General features: G+C 50.3%; 1 protein-coding gene across 2 annotated transcripts in view; it reads left to right on the top strand.

The window, feature by feature from the left end:
- The window catches only part of SYNE3 (spectrin repeat containing nuclear envelope family member 3), a 106966-nt gene extending 93153 nt beyond the window's left edge, over nucleotides 1–13813 (top strand). For both annotated transcript variants that reach the window (XM_027520927.1, XM_027520926.1), the window contains one exon: nucleotides 11405–13813. In XM_027520927.1, the coding sequence (XP_027376728.1) occupies nucleotides 11405–11605 (201 nt within the window). In that variant the 3' untranslated portion in view covers nucleotides 11606–13813. The remainder of the gene's footprint in view (nucleotides 1–11404) is intronic.
- The last annotated feature ends 6807 nt before the right edge of the window (nucleotides 13814–20620 follow it).

Raw genomic sequence — 20620 nt, 5'->3', positions numbered from 1 at the left:
TATATTGTCACCCTGCTTATTTAACTTATATGCAGAGTACATCATGAGAAATGCTGGGCTGGAAGAAACACAAGCTGGAATCAAGATTGCCGGGAGAAATATCAATAACCTCAGATATGCAGATGACACCACCCTTATGGCAGAAAGTGAAGAGGAACTCAAAAGCCTCTTGATGAAAGTGAAAGTGGAGAGTGAAAAAGTTGGCTTAAAGCTCAACATTCAGAAAACGAAGATCATGGCATCCAGTCCCACCACTTCATGGGAAATAGATGGGGAAACAGTGGAAACAGTGTCAGACTTTATTTTTCTGGGCTCCAAAATCACTACAGATGGTGACTGCAGCCATGAAATTAAAAGACGCTTACTCCTTGGAAGGGAAGTTATGACCAACCTAGATAGCATATTCAAAAGCAGAGACATTACTTTGCCAACAAAGGTTCATCTAGTCAAGGCTATGATTTTTCCTGTGGTCATGTATGGATGTGAGAGTTGGACTGTGAAGAAGGCTGAGCGCCGAAGAATTGATGCTTTTGAACTGTGGTGTTGGCGAAGACTCTTGAGAGTCCCTTGGACTGCAAGGAGAGCCAACCAGTCCATTCTGAAGGAGATCAGCCCTGGGATTTCTTTGGAAGGAATGACGCTAAAGCTGAAAGTCCAGTACTTTGGCCACCTCATGCAAAGAGTTGACTCATTGGAAAAGACTCTGATGCTGGGAGGGATTGGGGGCAGGAGGAGAAGGGGACGACAGAGGATGAGATGGCTGGATGGCATCACTGACTCAATGGACGTGAGTCTGAGTGAAATCCAGGAGTTGGTGATGGACAGGGAGGCCTGGTGTGCTGCGATTCATGGGGTCGCAAAGAGTCTGACACGACTGAGCGACTGATCTGATCTGATCTGATAGCTGGCAGATGTTGGACTCCATTTTGTGGGATATGCAAAGCAGGCAGGCTCTAAATGGCCCCCAAATGTGCTTATTTGGCTACATTTAAAATCAAACGGATGTGTGAAAGTTTTGAGTTTGGTGCTGGCTGGCTTTTGAGCTCTTGGGTCTCAGCTCCCTGTGAAGAAGCAAACAACCCCAGAGGCCAATATTCAGAGGCCATCTGGGGCCCCTTTATATCACAGCTTGTTTAAGCACAGATTTCTGGGTTCCACCCCCAGAGTTTCTGATGCATCAGGTCTGGGGTGCCCCGAGGATCTGCGTTTCCAGCAAGGTCCCAGGTGATGCTGCTGCTGCCCTCGCAGGGGCCAGACTTGGAGAACCGTTGCTTTATGTTCTCGATTTGCATCCGGGATCCACCATTAGTGTGTGTTCCCCTTCGCAAGGCTCTTAACCATGGTCTTCCAATGAATGAAATGCAGGTCCTCAGAACTAAGTTCTTATAAACCAGAAGTTTCTGAATTGCTTCGTACATGAGGACCTGGATGCTAGCAGACAATGTTCTGCTTCTCTTTCAGACGGAAGACGGCTAATGCCCCTTCTGGGAGTGGAGATCGATGGGGGTGGGGGTGGAATCCTCCCCTTGGTGCGGTTCTCACGTTGTTTGCCGGGTGGGGTGTGCATACGCGTGTGTGAGGGTATGCACACATGTGCAGGTGTGCACAGATGCACGCAGGTCTGACAGGTAGAAACTAGACACTGTCTTCTGGTCTTGTAATCTTGCCAACTTAAAAACATTTCATATATTATTTTTAGTCCAAAGGGAAGGGGGAAAAAAAAACCTGCTCCAAAGCTAATTATTTATGAGCCGTCGGCCCTCCACACTTTTTTTTTCTCTCCACACCCCAAGCCACTGAAAGCTCCAGCTACGTCAGTGGCTTCAGCCTGCTTGTTTATATAAACAGAATAATTAAGATTTATTAAACTTGCAGCTGCCTACGCACTTGCCAGCTTCGTGCCACCGGATATGTCTGCCTGCAGCTTTCAGACACATGAAAGGTCAATTGCTTTTTGAGTTGTGACTGGGCTGTGAGTCAACTGAATTCCTGCCTTGGTGCAGGGGAGCGGTCCTACCTGAGGGAGCCTTCGAGTTGAGGAGCGGATGCGCCAGTGTTTGCGTTTACCGGGGTGAACTAAGCAGGCCCATGTGCAGGCGTGGAGGGCAGATGCCACTAAGCATGCCGTGCTGTGGACTCTGGGAGGTGGGTCCAGATGGGAGAGACCGGACAGCGACATTTTCTCCACTTGCCCGTATTTCACAGATTTTAAGACTCATGGTTTTCCCACGTTTTCACATCTTTGGAGTTGCCACTGTTAGTCACTCAGTCGTGTCCGAGTCTTTGTGACCCCGTGGACTGTAGCCCACCAGGCTCCTCTGTCCATGGCATTCTCCAGGCAAGAGTACTGGAGTGGGTCAAGGGACCTTCCTGACCTAGGGATCGAACTGGGTCTTCCGCATTGCAAGTGGGTTCTTTACCATCTGAGCCACCAGGGAAGCCTTTCCTATTACGGTCCAGTAAGAACTGGAATTTGCCTTCCTCTGCCACCCAGAACACTCTCCACCTAAGCTTTCTTTAAATTAAAATCTCTGCGTGAGGGTTGGATTTTGGAGGTTTTTTTTGGCTGCGCCGTGCAGCATGTGGAATCTCAGTTCCCCAACCAGAGATGGCACCCCCGCCCCCTGCAACGGCAGCGGGGCGTCTTAACCACTGGACCACCAAGGACGTCCCACGGGCTGTATTTTGTTTTGTTTTCCTTTGGACCACACCGACTGTGCCGACGACCCAGCTCTGGGAGCTCCGGCCTCCGGTTCAAGTTCTCAGGGCAGAGTTTTGTTTCTCGCCCTTTCCGGGTGCCAGGATAAGACCTAGGATTTCCTTGTTTCCTGTTTCAGTGTGGGGGAGATTAGCCCTCGGTTTCCCTGGCCCTGAAGGTGCAACCCTGCGGTGCCCCCGCCTTATGTGGGGTCTCCAATCAGATGCTCCATCTTCACCGGTGGGTTTTTTCTTTCTTGCTTCTGCTGCTGCTGCTAAGTCGCTTCAGTTGTGTCCGACTCTGTGCGACCCCATAGCCAGCAGCCCACCAGGCTCCCCCATCCCTGGGATTCTCCACTTAGTGGTATATAAAATAATAGTGCTCCTCACAATGAGCCCGGTAGAGCAGATGGAATATTGTAATACCGAATCCAGGAAAGCAACCACTAGGTTTTTTCCATGTTAGGCAATAACTTTCTCTCACAATAGCTACAGTATTGTTATTTTTTAAAAAATATATTTATTTATGCTGGAGAAGACTCTTGAGAGCCCTTGGACAGCAAGGAGATCAAACCAGTCAATCCTAAAGGGAGTCAACCCTGAATATTCGTTGGGAGGACTGATGCTGAAGCTGAAGCTCCAGTACTTTGGCCACCTCATGCGAAGAGCTGACTCATTAGAAAAGACCCTGATGCTGGGAAAGATGGAAGGTGGGCTGGAGGAGAAGGGGACGACAGAGCATGAGATGGTTGGATGGCATCACCTACTCAATGGATACCAGTTTGGGCAATCTCCGGGAGATACTGAAGGACAGGGAAGCCTGGCGTGCTGCAGTCCCTGGGGTCACAAAGAGTCGGACACAACACAGTGACTGAACAACAACAATTTGTTTACGTCTTTGTTGGGTGTCAGTTGCAGTGCACAGGCTTCCCTCTAGTTGAGGTGCTCAAGCTCAGTAGTTGGGGTGCACAGGCTTATTGGTTGCCCCCTGGCATGTGGGATCTTAGTTTCCTGACCAGGGATTGAACCCAAATCCCCTGCACTGGAAGGTGGATTCTTAACCACTGGACCACTAGGGAAGTCCCTGTTATGATGTTTTAAAAATCATCATTATTGGGACTTCCCTTGAGGTCCAGTGGCTAAGACTCTGCACTCCCAGTGCAGAGGTTTGGTCCCTGGTCAGGGAACTAGGTTCCCCATGGTGCAGCTAAGATCTGGTGCAGCCAAATAAATTAAAAAATTAAAGAAAAAATCATCATTATTAACTGGAGTTCCTAGTTGACATTAGGGTGCACTGTTTGGGTTGTGTATCCTATGGGTTTTGACAAGTGCGTAGTGACATTGCAGACGAGTGTCACCGCCTTAGGCGTCTCCCCAGAATTTCCTCTTTACGCCTCTGCCCTTCCCCAGAGCCCCTAGCAACCACTGACCTTGTTACTTCTTTCATTCAGCAATATGCACTTGAGTTTCCTCCGTGTCTTTTTGCGGCTAATAGTTCCTTTCCTTTTTCCACTGAATAACATCCCTCTGTGGGGATGTACCATTCAGTCTCTCATAGCCCTTTCCCCTGAGTCCAGGATCCGGTCTGAGATCACACATTACATTCAGTCATCGCACTTCTTTAGTTTCCTCTCCCGAGACCAGTCCTTGGTTTTCCTTGACCTTGACCTTCTCTAGTACAGGCCAGATATTTTATAGAATGTCCCTCAGGTTTGGGGTTTCTGGGGTGTTTCCTTGTTGTGAATTTCTGGAAAGAGTGTTCTAGAAGCGATGCCGTGTTTTTAGTGTATCTTACTGGGAGAGTGCGATTTCGATACACCCACCTCAGGACTGCAGATGCTGACTTGGATCACGTGACTAAGGTGGTAGCTGCAGGGATTTCTCACCATTTCTTTTGTAATTAAAGAGTCCTAACTGCTCAGCGACCCTGGAAATACAACACCTCTTTCTCACACGGTCGCGTCTTCCAGCTTCCCTGGGCCTCTTTCCCTCCCATGACTCACTCCCTGACGGTTCCCTCCTGCCAGCTCTGGTCCCCGACTCTAGGCCTCTCACACTCTCTGATCCATTTCTTGTCCAGGTCCCTCCTTCCAGCTTCAGTCCCAAGGCCCAAACCCGAAGGGCATCAACTTGAGAGACTGCTCAGACTCAGTGTGTATGAAGCTGACCTCACTGTGTTCCCTGCGTCCAGCCAAACCCCGGTCTCCATAAAAGCAAAGCATTATGACCACACAGTCTTCCAAGCTGGATGCCTCTGGATCACCCTGGACCGTCACTGACCTTAGTTCTGTCCTAGACGCAGAAGAGCCTGGATGGTGCATGGATGTCAGATGAGGAAAAATGAGGGAAGGAAAAGCAGGGAAGGGAGCCTTGTGTCCATATATCTCCTGCTGAATGGGGCTCCATTTTCACTTGAGTAATGACAAGAACACCCCTCGCTCCAATTGTTTCACCCAGAGGTTCTTCTCATCGATTAACCAAACTGCCCCAAAAGGCAAGCTCAGATGGCCTCACTGCCATCTGGTCAAAAACCAAGCCATGCGTGCAAACTCAGTTGCTTAGTCATGTCTGACCCTTTGCAACCCCATAGATTATAGCCTGCCAAGCTTCTTTGTCGATGTCCATGGGATTTTCCTAGGTAGGAATACTAGAGTGGGTTGCTGTTTCCACCTCCAGGGGATTGTACTGACCCACCCAAATCTTCTGCATCTCCTGCATTGGCAGGCAGATTCTATGTCACTGTACTTTCTGGGCCTCCCCAAAACCAAGCCAGGGGGCTGGAATAACACAGTTCTGTGGCCTGACCATCACATGCAGAGCTGCCCCGGGGAGGATACAATGTTAACTCAGCCCCACCCAGCCACTACCATTCTGTCCCTGGGTGGGAGCTCTCTGCAGCCTCTGAGCACTCCTGGGAAGTGAGTTTGGGCTCTAACTCAGTGCTTCGGCACTGAGAACATAGTGAAGAAGATATTCAAAGTGTGTAGGTGGAACCCAGCCTGGGATCTGTGATACCCTCAGACTCCCTGGAGCATCAGGGAGATGCCCTTTCTGGGTTCCAGAGGAAACCCAGGGAGGGGAAGCCAGCCAGTTTGAGGCTCTGCATCAGTGAGAGGGACCTTGAGGGACTGAGCTCATCGCTAAGTGAGAGTTAGTGATGGCCACTGGTGGGGCCCATCTTGAATTGCCAGAGAAAAGCTGACCCCTGCCCATCACCTTGAGCTCTTGGCACTGGTCTGGAGGCATCTTTGAGCTGGAGAACGAGGCCCAATCAGCTCCCGGAAAAGACCCTGAAAGCCCAAGTGGTGATGCCACGTGACTTTCACACTCAGGGCCCCAGGTCAGGGTGAAACCAGCTTCAACGGAGGCCCAGGGGGCCTTTGGTCATTGTTGCTGCTGTTTGAAGAGTTCATTCATTCGTGCATTTCTGTCTTTGCTGGATCTGTATTGCTTTGCGTGGGTTTTCTCTAGTTGCGGCAGACGGGGGCTACTGTTCATTGTGGTGCACGTCCTTCTCACTGCAGGGGCTTCTCTTGTTGTGGAGCACAGGCTCTAGGGTGCGGGCTCAGTGGTCGTGGGGCACGGGGTTAGCTACCCCACAGCACGTTGGATCTTCCTGGATCAGGGATCAAACCTGTGTTCCCTGCATTGGCAGGTAGGCGCCTAACCACTGGGCCACCAGGGAAGTCCTTGCTGCTGTTTCTTATGAGAAGTGCCATGTAGGGTGGGAGAAGGAGCCGTGCTGACGATTTGAGCCTGTCCCTGTGACCTTGGGCTGCTTATTTCCCGTGGACTCAGTTTCTTCCTCTGAGAAATGGGCACAGGGTACCTCCAGAGCTGGGCAGCAGCTCAGGAAACCCGCGAGCGTGGAGGTGAGCTGAATGTGGGGCTGGAGCACGCGCGGTGTTGTTCATTAACGTGTGGAGTCCGAATGTTCTGGGGAGCCATCGGGATGGTGTGGACAGTTCACAGACAGGTCAGTGAGCGTGTGCCTGGTCACATCATGGCACTAAGGGAGGAGCAGACAGTCAGACGCCCAGGAAGGGAAAGAGCCTTTTATTTCATTAACTGAGCAGATGTTTACTGAACATTACTGCAGATACAGCAATGAATCAAACTAGTGTAGACCCTGCCTCCAAGGATTGAAGGGGAACACAGACTTTGAAATCAGTAACCCAAAGGAAAGGTGTTGATCCATGAGAATATGTAAAGGGGCTTTTTTTGGTTTAGAGGCAGGGAAGTTCCCTCTGAGGAAGTGACTCACAAATTGAGATTAGAATAAACAGTAGGAGTGAACTAGATGCATTGGAGAAAGAAAGCAAATGGGTCTTCCAGCGGAAAGTATAAGCTTTGCAAAGGCCCTTTGGTCAAAGAATGTGAGGGCCTTTAAGGGACCAAGAAGGGTATTTAGGGAGAGCAGTGTTTTTCTCTCTGATGGGGCCGAGGATCTGGTCCTTGGAACCTGGGTGCAGGGGAAGCTTAGGGGGCTTGTAGAAGCCACCCGTCTTCCCTGGGGCCCATCACTTGGAGGAGGAAAGGAATGAGTGTTTGCCGAGCACCAGCTATGCATGTGAGTGTAGCCTCTGCTGCCTCATTTATCCTTGTGATTCTGGTAGGCAGGTGTCAGGCTCCCTTTGCCTCAGTAGAAGAAGGCTCTGAGGCTCAGAGAGGCTGAGTGACTTGTCCTAGGTCACACAGCTAGGAAGTGACAGGGCCAGGGTTAGAACCCAGGACTCCAAATCGTTTCTTTCCCCCACATCCTTTTTCTTCAATGGCAGAAGATTCAATCACCCTTACTGTGATAAATTCTTCCTGCCAGGATTCCTCAAAACTCTAGAGCCCCAGGTTCATGGGAGATATTGAAGGACTCAGCATTTAATCACCCTCTGTAATATGACCTGTTCCCTCCCCACCACCACATGATGTCGACCCTCTACCTACTTCCACGCCCTAAGCGGTGGGGAACGTCCTGAGGAAGCCCCTTCTCTCTTAGTTTTGTTGTGGTTCAGCTGCTCAGTCGTGTCCATCTCTTTGTGACCCCCTGGATTACAGCATGCCAGGCTTCCCTGTCCTTCACCATCTCCTAGAGTTTGCTCAAACTCACATCCATTGAATCAGTGATGTCATCCAACCATCTCATGCTCTGTCTTCAATCTTTTTCCTCCCGCTTTCAATCTTTCCCAGCACCAGGGTCTTTTCCAATGAGTTGGCTCGTTGCATCAGGCGGCCAAAGTATTGGAGCTTCAGCATCAGTCTTTCCAGTGAATATTCAGGGTTGATTTCCTTTATTTATTTTTGGCTGCATTGGGTCTTAGTTGCAGCCTGCAGGATCCTTTGTTGGCGCACGTGGGCTTCTCTTTAGTTGTGGCACGTGGGCTCCAGAACACGTGGGCTCAGTTGTTGTAGCACATGGGTTTGGTTGTGTGTGAAATCCTAGTTTCCTGACCAGCGACTGAGCCACATCCTGCTGCCTTAGAAGGTAGATCCTAAGCACTGGACCTCCAGGGAAGGTTCGCCCCCTTCTCTCTGTGGATGGTTGTAACTGCACAGAACACACGTAGTACTTTCTATGGGGAAACTCAGGCACAGAGAAGCTCCCAGATCTGCAAAGAGCTGAGACTGTCCATTTCTTTATTGGCTTCTTAGACAGTAGTTCATGCCTATTTATGTGTGTGTCTGTGTGTGTGCATTCACATATGTATTTTCTAAGTATGTGACAATAGTATTAAAATGTGTCTTCTCTTTTAAAGGGGATTTTAGAATCCAGGTCCCTTAAAGTGAAGATGTGAGATCTAAGTGAATAGACACATGACAGGCAGTAGGAGTCATTGAAAAAGACCACTCTTTGTCAACACTTATAAATGCAAGAGAACTTTGGACCTTCAAAGACATTTGCCCCAGAGGATTGTGGCCAAGGCACAGCTCCTCACTTACATAAGCAAGGTAGTAGCTCTGAGAATGGAGAAGCAAACAGAAACAGGACCCTTAGACACAGATCTTCACTGACTGCTAAGTCACTTCAGTCGTCTCTGACTCTTTGTGACCCCGTGGACTGTAGCCCGCCAGGCTCCTCTGTCCATGGGATTCTCCAGACAAGAATACTGGATTGGGTTGCCATTTCTTTCTCCAGGGGATCTTCCCAACCCAGGATTGAACCCATGTCTCTTACATCTCCTGCATTGGCAGGCGGGTTCTTTACCACTAGTGCCATCTGGGAAGTCCACCTCCACTGGGGAGACCATTAATTACAGGTTTTCAATTGTAGTGTGAACCTAGGTTAGGGTGTACCTATGTCTCACCCTCTTTCGCTCTCTTGGGTGGGTCAGAGATTTGGAGTCGGGCAAAGTCAGCATGAAATGTCAGCAGTCAAGTTAGAGCACTCATAGACTGAGGCATCAGTAGGTGAGCCCCTTAGTGGGGGTCAAGAGCACTTGGCAGCCAGGTCTGACCCTGCCTGGAAGCTATGGGAAAGTCTGTCTCCTCTGTGGACATCATTCAGCTATTTAAATTACTTAAATGGCACCCCACTCCAGTACTCTTGCCTGGAAAATCCCACGGATGGAGGAGCCTGGTAGGCTGCAGTCCATGGGGTTGCGAAGAGTCGGACACGACTGAGCGACTTCACTTTCACTTTTCACCTTCCTGCATTGGAGAAGGAAATGGCACCCCACTCCAGTGTTCTTGCCTGGAGAATCCCAGGGATGGGGGAGCCTGGTGGCTGCCGTCTATGGGGTCACACAGAGTCAGACACGACTGAAGTGACTTAGCAGCAGCATTACACACACACATACACACACACTCCTGAAGTCACTGCTGAGATAAACCCAGCCAGGAGTGCTTCTCCGTTGTGTGGGTTATAGGAAGTCTGTTTTTTATAAAATCAGTGCCTGGGATCTTTGGTGAGTGAGAACACTCGAAGCTGGAGGCATAGGGACAAGTGTGATTAACCTGGAGGAGATAGCTGGGACAGGAGAGTGGGTGAGATCATTCAGGCATGAGGGAGAGAGACAGAAGTGCTGAGGTCAGACCATCCCAGGAACACCTGCGTGTTTCCTGTTACCACCATGCCCACCACCACCACCATCACTGCCGTCATCCTCACCAGTATCCCCATCACTATCATCAGCACCCTTCGCATCAGCATCATCACCATCACCGATATCAACACACGTGCCATCAGCACCCTCACCGTCACTGTCGTCACCATCATCATCATCCTCCTCCTCGTGACCATCATCAGTACCATCATCATCATCACTTGACTTGGTACCCTGGAAAATGACTCTTTGGTTCCTCACGGAGCTAGTAGATATATTCTATAATAATAGTACTAGTCATAAGAGCATATATACTTTTTAATTGGTGTGTAATTATACTTTGCATCCTCGCCAAAACCTGGAAAATAGAGGTAGGTGTTTGATCCCCATTTTGCAGAGAAGGAAGCTGAGGCTCAGAGAAGTTACTGACTTGCCCAAAGGCACATAGCTATTGTGGGACAGTGTGCACTGGAGCCTAGATGGCCAAGTTCCTGAGAGCTGGGCCTCTGCCCTGCACCATGCTGTCCCTTGACGGTGGGGCCTCCACTTTGAGTGGACAGCTGTTGGCCCTGCCTGCCCATGAAGCTGCAACTCAGCCAGTCCCTTGAGAACTTGGGAAATATTCTTTGGCTGCTTTCACGGATGTTGCCGCAAAGAAGCTCATTAGGTATTTGGACATGTGAGGGTGTTGATGATGAAGATGGTGATGAGGAGCAAGGAGAGGGAGGAAAAGAAGAAGGAAGAGGGAGAGGAAGATGAAGAAAGTGATGATGGAGAACACAGTGATGGGTGGCAGCGACGGTGCTGCTGGTGGTCATGGTGATGATGGTGATCATCATGGTGATGATGGTGGGGATGGTGGTGACTGTGACCTAGATAGTGGCAATAATTTTTGTGTTTTTTTATTGTTATTTTTTCGAACTTTTGTGTTAAGAGCTGACTTTTCCCCCCTTGAATGTGTCTTGTGTAACAGATGAGGGGGACAGCCTCCTTTCACCAGCAACCCGTTTTTCCTGGGAACAGGGGGGCTCTGCATTGGGGCACATGGTGAGCCCAGAGGGGCACTGGCTATCCGAGGCCAACTGGGGCCCTGCAGGGCTGCTGTATGGTCTTGCCTGGGAGGGATTCTGACACAGAGGTCTTTAGTCATAACCCCGCAGATGGTAGCTTCACCCCACTGGCCAAACACATACACGAAAGATGGTGACTATAGTAATGATGCATAATAATCACGGCAGCAGCTTTGAGTCCCTACTATGTGCCAGGCTCGGCTTCATTGAATCCTCACTACAACTCTGTCAGGTAGGTACCATTATTCCTCCTATTTATAGAGGAGAAGTCTGAAGTTTAGTGAGGTTGAATGCCCTTCTTCAGATTCACACCCAGGATTCTTATAAACCAGGCAAAGATTAATGTGACAATGGACAAAGCCTGTAACTGTTTTATCCTCTTCCTCTCTTGCCTTGAGTGGTTTGAGAAAACTGGAGATCTTTGTTTCTGGGAGAACGGACATTAGCCCCACTTCACAGATGGGAAAACTGAGGCCGGGTGCAGCTGGAGAGTCAGCCCGGAGCCAGTGTGGCTCCTCATGTCGCCCGGGGGCCCTCCCCGCCCCTCGCCTCCCGTGCGGAGCCCCGAGCCCGCTCACGTCTTCCGCTCTGATTTTGCAGGCCGCGCGCTGGCGAGGGCTCAGCTCGCTCTGCCGGAAGGTATGCTGCGTGGCGCTCCCCCTGCAGCTGCTGCTGCTGCTCTTCCTGCTGCTGCTCTTCCTGCTCCCAGTCGGGGAAGAGAACCGCAGCTGCTTCCTGGCCAACAACTTCGCCCGCTCCCTCACGCTCATGCTCCGCTACGACGGGCCCCCACCCACCTAGCCCCCTTCGCCCCACCGGGGGCACTCGGGGGATGCTCTTCTCCAAACTTCCAGCTGCCCCAGCCTGGGGGACCTGGAAACAGAGGCAGGCCAGAGCCCTCTGGGCTGCATCCATGTAAATACTATATCGATGTTCTCAGAACAAAATTACTTTTTTATACAGTGTTGTCTCACTCTATTTATACTAAATGTGTACTGCGTGTGACTGAGGGGATAATGCATAGCCATTTCTTTTATATGCTCTGTATGTAAATGCTCAGTATGTATCATTTCACATATGACCTCTATTTGTCATTGGGAAAATTCCCAACAGTGTTTTTGTCCCATGGGATCTTGTAGCATTTTGGCCTTGGTCTGCAGTCAGCCCTGGAAAGCAGGGACAAGAACGTGTCGCTTGTATGGCCATCTCCTATCCAGAAACCAAGCCCCACGTCCAGATGTTCGTGAAGAGGACTCTGAGCCGTCGACACGGAAGAATGGCGTTGGCCCTCGCTCAGAGCCCACTGACTCTTGGTCTAGGTACAGTCAGGACAGCCGTGCTCCTCTAGGCTTCAGAGTGACTGCAGACTAGACGCTGTGGGTGAGAAGCAGAGAAAGGGCTGATTCGGGGCTGGCCCAGGAGCAGCAGTGAAACATGGCAAGTGAGAGTGAAATTAATGGAGGAAAGAAGAACTCCAAGGAGCATACCCGGAGCTAAGCAAAGCACAGCAGAAGGGGGACCTCGGGGAGCCTGAATAGCCCAGACCAGTGAGAAAGGTCCGTGGTCTGAGTCCTCAGGGAACGGTTAGGTCATGCTGCCCATGTTCTCTGCTCTGCTTGGGAATAAAATGAAGGAGAAGGAGCTTATTGTCAAGATTCCCACGTGGAAGGATAAGCACAATGTCTGTAGCACCCAAGTGGCTGACAGTGCCGGAAAGATGTGTTACCTCCATGGCGCCGAGGCTGAGTTTTTCATCATCTACAGCTCCGGCTGAAGGGACACAGGGAAGCATCTGACCCACCAGGGACCAGAGATCGGGGGTCCAAGACAGAGAGGAGGGGTCATCTGCAGAGCTCAGCCAGTCTGGAGGGCTCTCTCCTCCTTCCAGAAGGGACTTTGGAGAGAGCTGGGTCCTGTGGGCCACGAATGTCCCACACAGGTGCCCACAAGGGACCCAGGGTCCAGATGCCCCAAACCAAGCCCTCTCTGCAAGCGGTTGGCAGTCGGGCCCATGAGCCACCTGGGCCTTGAGGCTGGAAATATTGCATTGGCCAAAAAGTTCATTTGGGTTGTCTGTAACATCTTATGGAAAAACCAAACGAACTTTTGGGTCAACCCAATACATCCCTTCCTCCCCAGGGAGTTCTGGAATGGTTCCTGTGTTTCATCACTGGATCCTATTTTCCCCAAATCAACACTAAAGTTTCCTTTTTAAAAAATGCTTAGTGACCATTCTTTACTGATTGATTTTGTCTGTTCGGCTATGCATAGGAGACCAAGAGGGGATTCTTCAGGCCTTTGAAACCAGTGTCACAGACGCAGAAAGGCCTTTAAACAGAGGGGAAGCTGAAGACCCCGGAGGGTCCAGGCCCCCAGCACTGTGCCCCCCTCCCCCACACTGCCCTCTGGGCCTCACAGAACTGGGAAGAGCTGGACACTCACAGGGCAGGAAAGCAGGGTCACAGAGAGGAGACCTCCAGGCTGATGTATAAAGTGAGCTTTCCTCCAGATGTTCAGAGACCAAGCCACAAGGCCATTCTCCATGGGTGGCGGCTTTCCTGGAAAATCTGGGGCTGCGTGAACCAAGACCTCCGGCCCAGGCGACTGAACCCAGATCCTGACTGGGTTGACTGTGGCGGGGCCTTTGAACATCTCCATGCAGGCGGAGACCCAGAGAGGGGAAGTAACTTACCCAGAGCCACACAGCGGCGGCGGCTAAGGCCAGAGCGGATCCTGGTCACTGTTGCCTCTGGGTGGTACCCGGCTCACTGTCGTGCCCCACCAAATCTGTAACTTCAAACAGGCTTGAGTGACATGAATTCAGTTGGGTCACGTGTCCTACATATCAGGGAGGGAGAATCTGTAATGTGTGGGCTGGTGGGAGGAAATGAACATATATTTTTTAAACTTTGATACCATAGAGCTTGTTTGCATAACTTTTTTTTTACAAAAAAAGGAGAATTGATATTTTCATTACTTTCATATAAAGACAGTTGTGATATGACATAACCATTGTGTACTGGTGCTTCTCAAGTGTTATCTCTTTTGTTTAAAAGTAGGTGCAGATAATTATGAATTTTATGATGTTCTAGCTTCCTGAGGACCAACCTCAAAGAGCTTTCACGTGCCTTTTGAGAAGGTGTCACGGTGGGACCTTCATGCATGTATTTTTGTCTGTCCCCTGGAGGATGAGAGGTGGTAAGACGTGTCAAGTTCACTGCCCAGTCCAGTGGTGTGTGTCTGTGTGTTGTGTGTGTGTGCACATGTGCAATGTGTGTGAGAGACAGAGACAGGGAGAGAGGAAGGGAGAAAGAGAGAAAGAGGGAGAGAGAGAGAGAGAGACAAAATGATGGAGAGAGGGGGGCGGGGAGAGAGAGACGAGGAAGATGAAGAAGAAGTGGGGGAGGGAAGGGGAGGGGAAGGAAGACAGAAACACAGGGGATCCTGATCAAAGCTGCCCCTGCCCTCCTGAGCTGTCTCTCGATCACCTGATGCCGGGCTCCCTGCCCCAGGGTGGCCTTATCTGGGCGGTGCGGGTGGGGCGGGGAGGGGTCCCTGCCTGCTCTGTGAATCCGCGGCTTCCTTTGAGGGTCTGTTATCTGTGTGTCCCACTGGGGCAGCACAGTGATCTCCAGCAAGCCTCTCACATCCCTGGCCCAGTCAGGACTGAGCCCTAATTTCTTCTCTCGTGGGAACTCAGCTACCAGGGTTGGGGCTCCGCCTGTTCCTCTCACTCCAATAGGATTGTCACCTGTCTGGGTCAGCAACAGAGGAGAGGGCATGAGGCTGTGAGCGATGGGTGCAGGTTCAGCATGAAACACATGGGCATCTGCCCCCATGACTGCATCCACGGCAGACATCAATAATCGACCAGCAAGCCCTTCCCCTCCCCAAGGACCTCAGAGATCTTCACAGTCCTTCTCAAAACCAGTCCAGGCAGCTGCTGCCAATCACTCACATTTGTCATGTGAGAAAAACCCGTTTGACATCCTTGTACCCAATCCTAGTGCCCTCAGAAAACTCTCAATTCTGGCCTCCTTTTTAATTTTAAAATTAGGGTGTCCCCAGTCACTTCCCTTTCGTCCAGCCCCTAGGGGAGACAAACTAACCCCAGAAAGCAGGTGATGGGCTGAATTATCACACAGGACTTTTCAGAAAAGCAGATAGAGTAGGGAATGCTAGATTGCCAGTGTTGGTATAGACTGTCTTGGGCCAACTTTTTGCCCATTTTACAGATGAGAAAACTGAGGTCCTGACAGCTCCTCCTCACCCAGTGAATTCAGAGAATTCGTTCAAGAGGTGAGGATAGATCTCTGCACCCACTGAGTGACAGAGTGACCCTGCTCAGTGCTGAGCAAGGTGGAGCTGGAGCTCTGGTGTTAAGAGATTGTGACCTTTGGTAAGTCACCTGCCATGTCCCAGCAGCCCCTGGTAAAAGGGGAAATTAACCCCGGAACATCCCATCCCTACTTGCAATGTTGGATATTCTGGGAAGATGATGGTGGGCTTCTGTCTTGAGGCAGAATCTCTAGAGTCAGCCATAAACGTCAGAACCTCTTCTACCAACTTGCACTTAAATCGGGATATTGCTCATCCCTCATCGTGAGAAGTCAAGAGGTGGGCAGCTGTTGGTATCATTTCCTCAGTTCAGAGATGTCAGAAACAAGGTTTCTGAGGCTCTCTTTTCTTTCCCTTATGATTACCTCATGGCCCAAGATGCTTGCTCTACCTCCAGATTTTTCATCTGGATTCCAATTGGAAGAAGGAGAATGAGCTGGCTAGAAAATTTTCAGGAGCTTTCCCAGAAGCCCCATCCAGACACTTCTGTTACATCTCATAGATCAGAACCATGTGACATGGTTCCTTGACATTTGCAAGGAGTCTGGAAATACATCCCCCCAACAAAACGGGCAGCTCTTAGCAAGAAGGAGGGGTTGAGTGGATTGGGGTATCACTTAGGTGTCTCTGCCTAGTCATCTTGACCCTCTGTGTCTTGGTTTCACACTCTCAGCAGAACTCAGGGGCATTCATCACTGAGGGGTGAGAATGACCTTACCAACACTGTCCCCCACCTGCCTCCCCAGGTGACGGGGGTCCCTGAGTCCTTCGAGTCCCTCCCCCTTTGGAAGGCATCATAGCTTTTCCCTCTGTACTCAGGACACTTCTAGACCCACTTTCTTGCAAATAAATCAAGTGCCCTTCTTGACCAGAGTGTGTGCAAAGGCAATCCCCTACCCCCCCACCCCATCCTGTCTGTGTAGACCCAGGGATAAGCTTTTTAACACTTTTGTGTTTGAATTCAGCCCAGGAAATTTATAGTTCCTTCAATTTCTTCTGGAACGTGAGTTACTCCTGGGGACACATCCTGAAAAGAGAAGCTTTCTGAGATTTTCCAGGCTTTCCTCCACCCATTTTCCAGCTAAGCCCCCAAAAGAGAACTTGGGAGGACACACAGCCCAGGTGGCTCCCAGCATCCGCCTGATGGAGCCCACGGCACCTCCAGCAGAGGGGCAGATTCAAAAGACTTAGACCATCACTTCTTAGTTTCAATTATAAGAGAAAGGCCTCCTGTTTGTCAAAGTGAGAAAAAGTGGAAATCATTTTTTTTAAGAAGTTAAAAAGACAAAAGCTCACCATCTAAAAACAGATCAGGCAGAGCACCCAGAGCCTTTGAGAAAAGTCAGCCTATTCAGCATCCTTCAGTGCCTGCCTTTTGGTTGTCATGGTAACGGGACGGCTGCTTACAGGTTGGTACCCAAGCACCTTGTCCAGACGGGGGCCAGGAATCCTACAGAGGGACCTCAGTTTTCCCAAAAGGCCCCAGGCTTCCTTTCAGGAAAGTTTACTTCTGAGCTTGGCAACCAGAGCTCAGGGAGGCAGCCCTTCTTCCTGTTCTGATGGAAATGAGAGGGAAGAAACAAACAGGGCCTGCAAGTGGACCCTGACTTCTTCCAAAAGCCCATGGCATGAAGTCCTGGTCTTGTTTTTAGGTGATGAAACCAGAGAACAGAGAGGGTTAGCAGTCTCCCTAAAAGCAACCAGCTAGTGGGCGAGTGGTCGAGCTGGGACTTGCACCATGGATGATGGGCTCCAGGCATCTCCTCTTCAGCCTCAACTGCTTTTCTTTCCTTGACAGGCCTGGGTTGCTGCTGCTTTGCTAGCTGGTTAGCTAGTTGAAGGGCTTCCCAAATGGCTCAGCGGTAATGAATCCCTCCACCAATGCAGGAGATGCAGGTTCAATCCCTGGGTTGCGAAGCTCCCCTGAGAAGACAATGGCAACCCACTCCAGTATTCTTGCCTGGGAATTCCCATGGATGGAAGAGCCTGGTGGGCTACAGTCCATGGGGTCGCAAAGAGTTGGACACGACTGAGCGTGTGTTCACAGCGGCTAGTTGAGGGTAATGTCCCAGAGCAGGACTTCTTTCCGATGCCCAGTCCCCCAGGGAGCTGGCAACACCAGGGTGACATGCCGGGAGACGGAGGCAGGGTGCTTCCCTCCCCTGCAAAAATAGAAACAGACCGCCTCTGCAGGGCAGCTGGAGGGCAGGGTCGGCTTTGGGCTGTGACTGCCTGTAGGCCTGTTCTGATTCCTTCTACTGGAGGGAAGAAAGAGGCATTTTCTCTGCAGAAACAGTAGCCTTGCATGTTCTAGAAGTTTCATGGGTGAGGAAGAAATGGACAGAAAAGTTTTGTGTGAACGTGGTGTGTGTGTGTACACGTGTGTGTGGGAGGCGGGAATGGGTGTGTTCTACACACTCCTCTCCACCCAGAAGCACAGAGGCGCAGCCCCTGTTTCCTGCCCTGGGCTTGTGGACGACAGATCCATCAGCCCGTGGTCTCTGGGACCCTCAGGGTGACCACGCTGGACCCAGGATGTGTCCCCTCATTCCAGCATTTTATGCCTCTTGAGGGGAGCCACCGGCTGGTCTCCACACAAGGGGAGGGCAGCTGACCCCCGAGGTCTCTGCCTTCTGACAAGCTCCCTAAGGCTGGTTTGGAAACATGCCTTCGCTTTTTACTGGGCTGGCACGCAACCTGCTCAGAGAGGAGGACTCCATTCACGGGGTCCTAGTTTGCCCATTTCTATCTTACTCTGTCTGTTAGAAACCCGTGATGTTCAAAGAGGCTAAAAAAAACAACAGGAGATCATCATCGAACAGCTCGAGAATGCTGGCTTCTGTCCATTTTTCTGCTCTCAGCCACTATTTCTTAAAACATTTATGATCTCAATGTATGTGGTTGAGGAATGACTAGCTCTGTGTTCACTTTTCAATTATGTTTGATTTTGTAGGGCTCCTCTGAGGAAGGATCAGCTTTGATTCTTTTCATTTGCTTATGTATATTCATTCCATGTTTTCTTCCAGGAAAGGTTTAAGGCAAGATTTGAGTGTATACATGGTTAACATGGTCATTGTAGGGCTAGAAATAACCTCTTTTTTGAGCATACAATCTATTTTTAACCAATCAATGGACTGGCTAATTTAAAAAAAAAATGTATCTGGGATCCAAAGGAAGAAAGGAAGAAACCAGTGGCTGATCATGGAATATGTTGAGCACCTAAGATGACGGAAGCAGGAAAAATGGCAAGTTTTTAGTACGAGCTTTGGAGGTATCACTATCCCCCACCCGCCCATTTCAAGTCCAGAAGACCAACCCTCTCATCCCAGAACACACGAGCTTGATAGATTTGTTAGTTTCTCTTGTCCCCCTCTCCCAAGTCGGGGCTCGGGAACCAGAGGGTCCCACACCTCCCCAGAACTCCACGTGGAGGCATTGCCACCTTCCTGCAGTCTGTCTACCATCAGTCAAATCCACAGAGGCAAAAACCAGCCCATCCTTGCCCTTGAAACCCGATGACACTAGCCGAGTACCGACCAGCTATTCATGTGGCTGGACTGGTCTGGTTAAGGCTGGGCGAGCCAGGTGAGGGCATGGTCCGGTGTGTGTGTGTGTGTGTGTGTGTATGTGTGTATGCTGTGTCGTGAGTTTTGTCGTCAAAAGCAAACTAATTTTTTATCATTGTTTAAAATGTCCTACTATGTAAACAGTAGGCACAGGGACCATATTCACTCCTGTCGTATTGTTTGTGCTGGTGAAACACGCATTTGTAACAAATTAAGCTTTCTGGGAAGGCAAGCAGAGGGGGGAGCCCAGTGACTGCCTTGGAACATGTGTGTCTTATCTCAGTTCATATCAAGTCCAAAAGCAGCCAAGAACCTCCCCTGCCTTCCCTGCTGGGGACCAGGAGGGACTCCAGGGCCCTTGGAAATTCTCCTCTGTGCTCTGTTTTAAAGTCGCGTGAAGCTTCCGTCCCCTTCCTGTTGTTCAAGCTGGAAATGACCATGTTCTCAAAGATGGCTCGACATTTTGGCAGTTGCTTTATGTTTCCTACAATGTATCTGCCTTATGTTTGGAAATAAAAATCTCTATTTTGGCCTATGAAGCATTGTGTGGTTTGCAAGTTTCTTTTTCTGAGATTAAGGGGTGTGTCTGAAGAGGTTATAAGGAGAAAGATGCCATGTGGCCAAGGCTGACTGAGGGATGAACCCTGATTTCCGGGCAGAATGCGGGCCCGGTTTATGCAGGGGTTGGGGTCAAGGCAATAGCATCTCTCAGTCCAGCGTGAGCGTCGCATCAGCTGGGAAGCATCTTCTAAAGCTCTGCCTGCATCTCCCCAGATCTCCTGGGTCACAGGGTCAGGGATGGGGACAGTCCAAGCAAATTTTAGAAATTCCAAAATGCACGCTGACTAGAGAAATGGCCCCAAACAGATCCAGGCACAAGGAGCTAACAGAAGGTTTCTTCTAACACTGCTCCCAGCCCCTGGATCAGAGCCCCATTGTGAAGGTTTGTTTAACAAACAGTTCTTAGGCTCCGGGATCTGGTTTCCTAACCCACAGCGCATTGAACGCTACAAGCAGAGGACACATTTTTAGAATCAGGAGAAGGGCAATCCCGAGCCCAGTTTCCAGGAAAAGTCTTAAACCAGCAAGGAAACCCAGTTGATGAAGGCTCCTAATTTAGGGCCCCAGCTTGCCAAGAAAAGGGAAAGTTACATTCAGAATCTGCTGACAAAGGCAGAGATGTGTGTACTTCAATCTAGAACACGTTCCAGGAGAAGGATTTAAAACAGAAAGGCTAGGACTTCCCTGGTGGTCCAGTGGTTAAGAATCTGCCTTCCGATGCCAAGAACACAGGTTCTGTCCCCGCACGTCCCAGGGCAACTAAGTCCACACGGTGAAGACCCAGCACAGCCGAAAAACAACAGCCCCCCGCCACTGCCCCCCCGAAACCAGAAAGTCTCTGCCCCTTGCATAATTTACTCCCCACATTTTAAAAATCTGCCATTGTTTTAATAATGCGTGTAATAGTTTTTCTAATTTGTTATCTTAAGAAATCTCCCTCACCTTTTGGGAGGAGAGAGAGAAGTAATGTGTGTGTAATCCCTCATTCCTAAAGTGCTGGGAAAAGGTAGAACCAGGTTCTCGACTCTTCCTTAACCTAAGCGGCATCCAGACAGTGAATGAGAAAGACCTGCTGCTGCTGCTGCTGAGTCGCTTCAGTCGTGTCCGACTCTGTGCGACCCCATAGACCGCAGCCCACCAGGCTCCGCCGTCCCTGGGATTCTCCAGGCAAGAACACTGGAGTGGGTTGCCATTTCCTTCTCCAATGCATGAAAGTGAAAAGTGAAAGTCCAGTCGCTCAGTCGCGTCTGACTCTTAGCGACCCCAGCCTACCAGGCTCTTCTGTCCATAGGATTTTCCAGGCAAGAGTACTGGAGTGGGGTGCCATTGCCTTCTCCGAGAAAGACCTGGA

This window comes from Bos indicus x Bos taurus, chromosome 21, assembly GCF_003369695.1.
Source record: "Bos indicus x Bos taurus breed Angus x Brahman F1 hybrid chromosome 21, Bos_hybrid_MaternalHap_v2.0, whole genome shotgun sequence".
NCBI lineage: Eukaryota > Metazoa > Chordata > Mammalia > Artiodactyla > Bovidae > Bos > Bos indicus x Bos taurus.
Note: the sequence above shows the minus strand (reverse complement) of the source record. Positions and strands in the feature narration are given on the sequence as shown.